The sequence below is a fragment of the Carettochelys insculpta genome, chromosome 10, assembly GCF_033958435.1.
Source record: "Carettochelys insculpta isolate YL-2023 chromosome 10, ASM3395843v1, whole genome shotgun sequence".
Lineage (NCBI taxonomy): Eukaryota > Metazoa > Chordata > Testudines > Carettochelyidae > Carettochelys > Carettochelys insculpta.
Window position 1 is genome coordinate 42,963,109 of NC_134146.1, and position 11,353 is coordinate 42,974,461.

At 42.4% G+C, this 11,353-nt stretch overlaps 1 protein-coding gene across 1 annotated transcript in view; it reads left to right on the top strand.

Moving 5' to 3' along the window:
• USP13 (ubiquitin specific peptidase 13) overlaps positions 1 to 5,581 on the top strand; it is a 109,525-nt gene extending 103,944 nt beyond the window's left edge. The window contains exons 20-21 of the mRNA XM_075004700.1: positions 90 to 174; positions 746 to 5,581. Of these exons, the coding sequence (XP_074860801.1) occupies positions 90 to 174; positions 746 to 839 (179 nt within the window). The 3' untranslated portion in view covers positions 840 to 5,581. The remainder of the gene's footprint in view (positions 1 to 89; positions 175 to 745) is intronic.
• The last annotated feature ends 5,772 nt before the right edge of the window (positions 5,582 to 11,353 follow it).

Sequence of the window (11,353 nt, forward strand, 5' to 3'; positions counted from 1 at the left end):
TGTTTTGAAAAAAAAAAGCCCCTTGGCTCTGAGCTGTAGTGTCAGCAGTAGAGGAATGCCACTCATCATCTCTTTTATTTCTTATGCAGGGTATGAGCTCTTTGGGTTCATCAGCCACATGGGAACATCCACAATGAGCGGCCACTATGTTTGCCATCTCAAAAAGGAGGGCAGGTGAGTGTCTTTGGGAAAGGAAAGAAATATGTGGTTTTTGGTTGGCAGGCAGCTTCTGCAAAGCACGTCCCCATACACAAATGTATGAGTGTTTGTTATTGTACAGTACATTTCTGTAACCTCACTCATTCAGTGGAATGAAGGCTACCCATGTTACATAGAACTGCACTTGGTGTTCCTTGCAATTGACGTGTGTGTCTGCAATGTGCTCTTTCTAATCTGTACCAGACTGGGCTGATGCAGAACTTGGATTTTGTGGTGCTTGCCACCCACCTCTTCCTCCTTACCTTGCAGGGAGCACTCTTCAATTTCTGGCAACAGGAAGCCATCTCTAGTTTGCCTTTGTACCCCTCTAATTAAGTAATTACATGCAATTAATTATTTAATTACCAAGTCTGCTTCACCAGTCGCTTTTATTTTCATTGTTCCTCCTGTCTGTACATTGTCTGATTAGACTTTAAGCTTTTTAGGATAGGGATCTGGGAAATCCTTAATGTTTTAGTGCTCTATTAAAGGAATTAATTACAGTACTTTAATCATCTGGATATTCACCTTCCTATTTTTATTTCAGATGGGTGATCTACAACGACCTTAAAGTCTGTGCCTCAGAACGACCTCCCAGAGACCTTGGATATATTTACTTCTACCGTAGGATACCAAGTTAGGCCTCAAATACATTATTTGGCCTTAGGAAGCCATAAGCTTTTTTTAATATGCCAAAATAGCATTAAAAATAAAAAAATCCCAACAACCCTTGGACAGCCAAAAAGCAAAGGAAAACATGGAACATTTATAGTTTATTTAAATACACAGTCATATGATGCCTTCTTAAGTGTTAGCAGGGAAATTTCTATTGGGGTGGTGAGGTATGGTAGGTTATTTTAAATTAATTTTAAATTAATACATGTTGAAAGATACCTTAAGACCGTGCTGACTATTAATGGAATTTGCCATGGAGAATATGCGTTTGTTTCATAATTAAACTACAATCCAATTTCTACCTTGTAGTTCAGCTGCGTTCTCAGAAGACCTTTTGTGGAATGTATATTTCTGCAATAGTAGCTGCCTACTTCTTCCAGCTGGAGAGTGCACATTGGTTATGGATGTCACAGATTTGCCTTTGTTTTATGTATAGTTGAAGGGGGCAAAACTGCTTTCCATCGCACAGTGTGCCTCAGTCATGAAATTATTTTCAGGACAAGAAGGAACGACTAATATAGCTATGTGTATTAGAATGTACGGCTATAGAACGTTTTGTTTTGCCTCCTTGATGCTTGAAATCAAAACACACCAATGCACAATATAGAAGCTGTTAATCCCTTTTTTGGTGCCCTATTAATTTATGCCAAATAGAAATGGTGGGTTTTCTTTTATGTATTTAAAGACGATTTTAAAACTCTTCTTGAAATCCTGTTGTGTTTTTTTTTTTAAATTATCCCAAGAGATTCAGGATGGCAAATGACTGAAGAAAACAGATAAGTTGATTTGATAAGTAAACTGATTTCCACCAGAAGTGTTAAAAACCAGGAGCTATGTCCCTGTAACAGTTGCAGAGAATGTTGTACCCAGACTAGTAACACGCCCGCTAAAATTGGCTCTGTGACGAAACGCTTGCAGCAGAACAGCAGAAATCTGCTTTCTGCCAAAGGTTGTTTAATTATTTAAGTCTCTTCCATGGGTGGAGGAAATTGGTGGATAGAATGACTGATGTATTGATTTTTTTTTTTTTAATTCTTAATGTATCAGCATTCTGGAAACTTGCAAGCACACTAACAATCTGGTCTGGACAATGCACACCTTATGGGTTTTGAGGTGTTAGTTTGGCCATTTTTTATCCAATTTTTCCCCCATGTTGTTTCCTTATTTCATTTGAGTCCTAGAAAAGAAGAGGCCTGCCGCAGGGAGTGTTAAGTTTTTGTTACTGAATAGCTCTGTTTTAGAAAAAATACAGTAGTGACTGTGTAATCTTTTATGTTCCCTACCACCTCCCCTAAAATTTCACAGTACATTGGCTACTGCTGAGAAATAGAAGGTAAAATTGCTTCTTATAATTCTACTGATCCCTCAAAATAAATTTGAATAGTCTGACAGACCCATGCAGAGTGCAAGAAAGGCAAGAAGTTGTAATTATGTCTTCTCTGCATTTAATGTCTGCACATTTAATAGCAAAATGCAGGCAAATGTACACAACCAAAGAGAACCTGGATTTAAAGTCTGGTTATAACTAGGACTTGCTTTTTTAATGTCTGACTAAAACTGTTCCCCTAATGTAGCAAAGCTTGGTGTAGATCACTATACCTGGTAATATAGGCCTAGTTTCACCTGGTCATTTTTTGATCTAAAAGATGGGACTAGATGTAGAGAGAATTTCTAGTGCAATAATTCTGTAGTAGTGTATGAGAGGTCTAAACATTGGGGAAAGCTTCCTCTAACACCGTTCCAGGCACACTAGAATAGTGTTGAATAGTAACAGAGAGGGAGCCATGCTAGTCTATACACTATCAAAACAAAAAGCAGTCAAGTAGCACTTTAAAGACTAGCAAAATAGTTTATTAGGTGAGCTTTCGTGAGACAGACCCACTTCTTCAGACCTAGCCAGACGTCTGGCTATGGTTTGGGGAAGTGGGTCTGTCCCACGAAAGCTCACCTAATAAACTATTTTGCTAGAATAGTGTTGTATCACATTAGAAAGTGGTTTCCATAAGATTCATTTGCCTCAACATTACAGGTTGAACATCTCTGATCCAGCACTCTCTTGTCTGGCAACATCCATAATCCACCATGATTTTAGTTATCCAGATGATGAGTAATCGTGGCTGTGGTCAAGTTTTCCGTGGTCCCATAAAGTTTTTTTGCAGCCACTGGAGCTGGCTCTCAGTGTTCTGTGCTGATAGTTAGCTGTAATTTACTTCTAAATGTCTTTTAAGAGTCCAGTAAGTGGTGGTGGTGCTGCAAGACAATATTGACTTCCCATCGTCCTGCAAACTCTTTCATTTGGCACTGGTCAAGTTCTGAGGGTGCAGGACAGGAGAGGTTCAATCTGTATTAAGTAATTTTGTTATGGACAAAATAAAAATTGCCAGCAAATCTACTTGTTCCTACAGTATTTTGGCTATTTGTGTATTTCACTAGCAAAAGCCTATTCTTAAAATTGAATCAGCAAAGTACGCAGTGGCACATCCCGTATGTAAGTGAACAGAACTTTCAGATAATTTTTATTTGTGCTTTTGGCAGTAAAAAAAGAAAAAGATTCCTCTCATGTCCAGTTATATTTCAAAGAAGCGTAACAGCTTTCTCCTCTGCCTCATGAACTTAAAGGGCTATTTATAAACTGGAAAGGTCTGATATGCTCCACCCTTTTAAGACCTTGGCTAAATTACAGACCATGAAGTCTTTACCATGCTTGTTCCTAAACTGGAAACTTGGCATGGGAATAAGAATTGAGCATGTACTCCCTCAAAACACGTATTTGTATATAGAGATATCTATAACTGGAACAACCGTGTGTGATATTATGTATTTAATATCAAGCATACTTTAAATACTAGTAGGTGAGAAGCTGGGAAGTGATAGTTAAAAGAAAAAAAATAGGCTGTAATAGATGCATTTTTAGTATCTGCATTTCTGAAATCCTTTAAGGGCAAGTTTAGCCCTTCGTGCGTGTGTAAACTACAAGTGGGCAAAAGTACAGGGTTCAATGAAGGGAAAAGAATGAATTTTCTTTCATGAAATTTGAGCATTTGAAAATATTCTGCAATTCTCCAGGTGCTTGTGCATTTTGTCCCCTCATCACTATTTTCACCTTCAAATGATCAACTTACTGTAATTTCTTTTTCTCTCTCTTTTTTCCTTTAAAGATAGGACTAAAGGTGAGCATTGACATTAGAACATTGGGATGCAATCATCTGTCTCTAGAACCTTAAATCAGAGGTACACTTGTTTGATTCATGTAAGCCCTGATCTATCAAAGCACTTAGGTGCATGCTCAGTTTCAAGAATGTGGGTAGTTCTGTTGACTGTGCCATGTGCCTAAGTACCTTGCTGGATCAGGGCAGTAGAGGGGTTGTCTGCACTACCACTCTCCTGCGAAGGAAGGATGGTAATTAGTGTGTTGGGAGTTTACTAATGAAGTGCTGCACTGCATACGCAGCACTTCATTAAGCAAATTTCCCCCCCGTGGCAACTTCGAAGTTTTAAACTTTGAAGTACCAGCTTGCGTCTAGCCGTGGCTCACCCGCTGGTACTTCGAAGTGCCCAGGCAACTTCAAAATCTCTTTACTTTTGAGGAGTAACATTTTGAGGAGTAAATGGACTTTGAAGTTGCCCGGGCACTTCGAAGTGCTGGCGAGTGAGCCGCAGCTAAATGCAAGCCTGTACTTCACAGTTTAAAACTTCGAAGTTGCCACGGGGGGGAGTTTGCTTAATGAAGTGCTGCATATGCAGAGCAGCACTTCATTAGTAAATTCCTGAAACCTAATTACCATCCTTCCTTTGAAGGAGGGTGGTAGTGTAGACACAGCCAGAGAGTAGCTTGAGCAATGGGTTGTGGGAGGGCTTGTACTGAATCTGCTGAATAGCCTGAATCACGCAGTACAAACAGCTGTTTTGTTGTTAGAGCTGGTCATACGTTTCTGAATTATGAAACTTTTGGAAGGAAAGGAGAATATTTAAAAATTCCGCTGCTCCCACCCCCAGGCCTCTGTTTTTTAATCCTGTTTTATTTCTAATGGAGTCTAGAACCCAATGTGAATCTTGAGGTCCTCTCTCCAAAGCAGAAGTAAAATTTGATTCTTAAAATCCTTTTATCTTGCTGGTTAAAAAGTAATTAGGATGTAATCTCAATTAAAAATAGTTAAGCCTTTAATGAGTCTGCAAGTCTTTGGACCTGATTCTCCTTTCTCTTTTACCAGTTACACACTGGATTGTCTCTGCCTCTGCTGAGTTATTCTGGTGTACACTGGTGTAAATGAAATCTGAATCAGACTCTGATTCATGGAGGTGCAGTACAAACTTGTGACATGGATGCATTAGGTCTTCATTGTAGCTTTTAGAAACAGACCTACAACTAATTTTTTTCCATCTCAGTGGCAGCCATTTCTATTTTTCTCTGCTGTCTGTCTTCAGATGCACTGAAAGACTATGCAAAGCATGTTGTAATGGGAAATACCTTTTTATTCCCCTCTTGTGCCCATTAGAAGATCAGATCAATTTCTGATCCCTGCCACATCTTTTGCGGTTTTCTGTTGTATCCTGGAAATGTTTGTAATAGTTTATTTTGCACCATACATCATTGTTTGCTTGAAGTACTGGTAACATTTTGGAGAGTATTTGTTTGAGATGAGAAGGGATATGAATGATATATTGTTGCAATTGTTTTAAATTAAAAAATATTCTTACATCCTGGGGATCATGTTGTCTTTTTGCCTCTTTCTTTGGAGCTTCAAGTTAACTGAGCAGCTTTTGGTGGTGCTAATGCTCACAGTTTTGAACCTTGTGATGTCTGGTATTTTCCTGAAAGCCCCAAAAACTAGGGCAGAGGAGGTACATGAGAATTTCCACTCTAAGTGAAAAGAAAAAAAAGGTAATTTCTAGTCTTGAGAGTTGCAGAGAAAAGCTTGAAAACATGACCCTAGTGCTCCCTACAGATTCAAAAAGCAAACAAGCAGAACCTAAAATGTATCCTTTAAAAAAAAAGTCTCATGATTTTTAAGCCACTCTTCTGAGTTTTAGAGAACTGACCCGATTTCTGAATGCCTGCAAATACTGATCTGTGCATTCATACGTAGGTTGTGAGGTGCTATGATGTTATAATGGGAGCTATGCAAATTTAGAGATGGACAGCTCACAACAATTGTAGAGTGACTTGTACAGGAAGAATTAAATCTTCAACTGTTTCCAGTGTGCCTTCTAATTTCTTATGTCCATGTGTGGAATGAATTTTGTTATTGTGAACCAGTATGGAGATGATGTATGATGCATCAGGTCCTTCTTGGAGCACATCACGAAACTCATGCTCCATGTTAATGGTGTGTGGTGGGGTTGAGCTGAGGAGTTTAAAAGTGGGCTCAGGGGCTGGGGCAGAGGGTTGGAATGCAGGGTGCAAGTGAGAGAGGATTTGGGATGCGGGAGTGGGGCTCAGGGCTGGAGTGTATGTGGCGGAGGGGTGAGTGCTCCAGATGGAGGCCCTAGGGTAGGGCTGGGGATGAGGGATTTGGAGGGTGTGCAGGCTTCTCCTAGCTCTCTCTCCTCACAGCATCTTGGAGCCAATTGGGAAGCACCTTTCCATGGCATCATCAGCTCCTGTGGGGCCTGGCCATGGATGGACACCACTCCATGGCCCTGGCACATCTGAACTAGGGTAAGCAGGGATCAAGAAAGGGAAACCTCTGTCCCAGCCATGGTAGGTGCATGCTGAGGCTGGATTGGAGCAAGAGCCTCTCCCCTGGCCGAGGCAAGTCCAGGGCAGCTCCATGGTGGGACCAGAGACTGAGGTGTCTCTCCCTCACTTCTAGGAACTCTACAGTGGAGCCAGAGACTGAGGTACCTCGCTCCCCAGTCATGGCAACTCCGTGCTGGGGCCAGGGGCAACTCTCCCTGCTGTAGCAGATCCAGAACTAGGGCAGAGGCATCTATCCTCACTGCAACTCTGTGTCCCTGTGTGGGGCTTACTAGGCAGCTGCATGGCCATGCAGCTTACAGGAACTTAGTTATTTTACTATCACTCCATGGAGATATTCTGGGTAGACTCTGCATAGCCAGGTTTTTGGCTTAGATATAGACAGTGTTTCCTAACTACTTCTTTAATTTATCTTCAAGACTTCAGCTCTGCATTCTCTGTTCCTATACGGTTAGCCATGGAATGTATGACTAGTGCACTGATGGGTATTCAGGTTCCTTCATTGACTGCTTGTTTGCTTTCATGTTAGAGTAGCACAAGCAAACCTAAATTAACCCTTCTATATGCAGAGTCTGAGTTTCCCAGAAAGATGCTGCAGTGCCAAAAGAGCAAAAGTCTCCTTCCAAGGTTGAATTTGAACTGTTATATACAGCATATCTCTGCTTTTTGTGAGTAAGGCTGTGTCTATACTAGACATAGAAATCGACCACTGATTCGCAATTTTAGCTATGCCAAATGTGTAGTTAAAATCGACTTACCAGCAGTGGACTGATGATGACTGTCTACATGGAAGAAGGTTGATGGGAGTGCTTCTCCTGCCAACCTTCCTTCATCCTCAACTGCTGCAAGGAGTTCTGGAGTTGACTTTGACCCTGGAAAGCGCCATTTCATGCATGTGCAAAACAAAACCATGGAAGATTGACTCTGAGTAGGTTGATCTTTTGCAATAGCATGGCTTTAGCCTAAGAGACCAGCCTAGTAATATCCATTGTGAAATGTGATATGGGATTTTTAATTTGACTCTTCAAAAATCAAAAGGCAAGACAGTTTGTATTTTCTTCTCCAATTTTACCTTCTGCAGCGATTAGCATCAGAAACCTGAGTAGCTGAGAGAGGATGTAATGAGACCACCTTGATCCACACTGTTAAAATAGTTGAGGGGATAAGGACACATTCTGAACATTCATAAAAAGTGACGTAGCTGTTTCTATGGTGACACAAGGATATTTTAACCTCTAAAAATAAAGCACAGATTCCTATGTTATGGCTGGATTTTGGTGTCAGGAGGAGACAATTGGGACACAGGCCTCGGGGATTTTTTGTTTTTGTTTCGGACAGTCTGACTATCAAAGAGCAAAGGATTTGACATAAAAAGCAATGACCCACACTGAGTCCTACTGAGTATTGGAATTTGGGCCTATGATGGGATTTGTAAATGCCAGTCTGGCAGTGACAGGTTTAAGGGGAGCCACAGAACCCCATTAGCCTGTTATGTGGCTTCCAGAGGCAGATTAGATCCAGGTGGAGAGAGCCAGACTTGTTGATTCCTATAAAGAAAGAACTGCAGGGGCAAGAGGGGCCTGAGAGAAGAGTGTGTCAGGGAACTTATCTCTGGGATCCTACCTGAGGGGAGGAGTCACAGGAGGGGAGGGTTCCAGGCAGTTGCCCATGAGGTTAAGAGCCAGCCTAAGCAAGCTGCTCAGCAACAGACTGGGAAAAAGTGCAGGAAGAGGCAAAACTTCAGGGAGGCAGGTCTGAAGAGCACAGCTCCAGACAGACTCCTGCGAGCAGGCAAAGGTAGAAGTCAGACCAGGAATCAATGAGGGATCACAAGAAACAGGCCCTCACAGTTTATCAGAAGGGCCCTGGACTGAAGTTCAGAGGAGTGGGTAGGTCTGGGTTCCCCTGCTGAGGGGGAAGTATGGGCCCTGAACACAAAGAGGCCAGGCCTATTGAACCTAGGGTTGCCAGGCATCTGGATTTGACTACGCCACCTGATCCAAAAGGCACTTTGGCAGCTCCAGTCAGTACCACTGACTGGGTTGTTAAAAGTCTGGTTGTGGCGCAGCATGATAAAGCCAGCTCTCTGCCTGTCTCAACTCTGTGTGGCTCCTGGAAGCAGCTCTAAGTATAAGGGCCCTCAGGGAGGCTCCATATGCTGCTCCCCCAACCCCAAGTGATGGCTCTGCAGCTCCCAAGGGCTGGGAATTGAGGGCAACAGGAGCTGTGAGTGCAGTTCCTGTAGGTGTGGGGAGTGCAGAGTCCCCTGGCTCCTGTGCCACATCTGGAAGCTGCCTGAGGTAAGCGCTATCTGGAGACCATGTCCCGAACCCCTGCCCAGTCCCCAATCTACAGCTCCAGCTCAGAATCCCCTCCCACGCCCAAACTCACTCCCAGGGCATGCACCCAACCCCTGCCCTGACCTCTCTTCACCCCAAACCTTTTATTGCTAGCCTCATCCCAGAGCCCACTCTCCCAGCCAGCACCCACACCCAACCCCCTTACCCAGCCTGGTGAAAGTGAGTGGGGGAAATCAAGAGACCATAGGGAAGGGGGAATGGAGTGAGTGGGAAGCAGAGGTTCTGAGAATGGGTGGGCAGTGGTGTTCAGTTTTACATGATGAGAAGATTGGCAACGCTAGCTGAACCCAGGCTGGGGGCTGAAGGTCTGGTACATGGTCACTGAGATACTAGGGTTTGTGTCTGGCTCTTTTTATCCTGGAAGGGGTCTGACTTTAAGCCAGAGGGTTGAGTTAGGAGAAGGAACACAGAATTCTGAGTTGCAAGAAGGAACACTAGGTTGTCCAAATGGCTGGAGATGGGGCATTAGACAGAATTCCATGTAGACTGAAGTTCAGTATTTGCCAGTGTCTGGCATAAGAAGCTGCAGACCAAGATGCAAGAACTCTACAGCAGGCAATTGTGAAATAACCTTTCCTTACAGATATCAAAACAAAAAGCAGTCAAGTAGCACTTTAAAGACTAGCAAAATGGTTTATTAGGTGAGCTTTCGTGGGACAGACCCACTTCTTCAGACCAGATCGGGTCTGTCCCACGAAAGCTCACCTAATAAACCATTTTGCTAGTCTTTAAAGTGCTACTTGACTGGTTTTTGTTTTGATAGTGTATAGACTAGCACAGATTCCTCTCTGTTACTATTCCTTATGGATAGTTTCTTTTTGACACTCAGTCACTTAGGGCCACTTACATGTTTACCATTGAGAACTGAAAGATAGGGTAGGTGCCGTGTGCCATAAGACTTTATTTAGTGGCCTTAACTCATGAAAAAGAGATTTGTTTTGATAGAGGCATTAAGAGCAGCAGTGTTAGTGACAACAAAATGGCAACTATGACCTTTGTTAGTGTTATGGAATCTGTAACACGGGCTATGGCTACACTACCCTGGAAGATCGACCTGCCAGGTAAGTTGATTGCAGATACATTGATTCTAGCTACAATTGTGTATCTGGAATCGACTTTGTTTCCCTAGTGTAGACGTAGCCATGGAGTAGCTAAACTAAAGGAAGCCACAGGCTGTGACTTCTTGGTTCGCTTGGCTTCCTGCAAATGCACTTTAAGAGGTTTTGGAAACATAAACACTATAGCTATAATTTTTATATTTTAGGGTCAAACCTATGAGTCTCCTGGGATTTCTGCCTGAATAAGGATTTATAGGATCCAGTCCTTGTAGTTCCTTCATGGCAAATGTCTTTAACATGGGATTCATCCGGACATGGCTGAAGTAGGTTGGTGGCTGCATTAATGTCAATTCAAATTTTTGCCCCTTTACAGATTGTATTTTCTTACTGTTCACATTGTTACAATGTTCAGTGTCGAGTAGTGATTGTACTGTGAGGATGCATCACTGTGATTTTTATTCTACACCATATCTGTTCTCTGGTAATGGTTTGCTCAGTTGCCATCTAAACTATATCTTGAAGTCATCACTCTGGCAAACTCCTATTGAAGTCTATGACAGTTTATTTGACTGAAAACATAGGAAAAGCTGAATATCTCCAGAATGAGGTTCATGGGTTTTTTTGTTTGTTTGTTTGCTTGTTTTGTTTCGTGCTTTTACCTTCAGATCATAAGCTTCCAAATGCTATCCCACAATGAGCAGTTTACAGTGTATAAGGAAAAAGTAAAGCTTTCCCAAAGCCTTTGTTGTCACAATAATATGCAGAAATCAGTTGTTCATTTCTCAAATGGGAACATTTGAAGAACAGAATTCTGAACTCTGAATTTCCTACACCTGGATTCTACAGTTTAAGTTTATTTATCTGCATACAGTAAACCCTCAATTTAATGAACTAATGAAGGGAAGGGGTGTCTGTTAATGGTGAAAGACCATTGAACCTGAATCTGGAGGACTGGCAGCACCTTTCAAGGCACACCAGGGAGCCAAGATGGTGGGTGGCGTGGAGGAGACAGCTGTTGTCACTTGGCGAGCCTCAGCCCCACGCTCCCTCCACAGCTGTGCGCAACATGACCCAAAACACCGTCTTCTGCTCACTGACCTCCGGACCCCGCAGCTCTGGTGAGTTGCTGGCATTTATTTGGGGTGGGGAACACTAGCAGACAGCGTCTGTTATTTCTAAAGTCTGTTAAATCAGGGTCCGTTAAATTGAGGGTTTACTGTATATGTTTTAGGGTGGGTTTGTCTGCCTGTGCTTCTGTAACTCCATTTGCACAAGAACTCCTCCTAAACCGTGAGAGCTAGGACCACCAAATTTAGTATGCAGCTTACTTTTACCTTAACTTAAACCAAGGTCAGAGTCTGGTT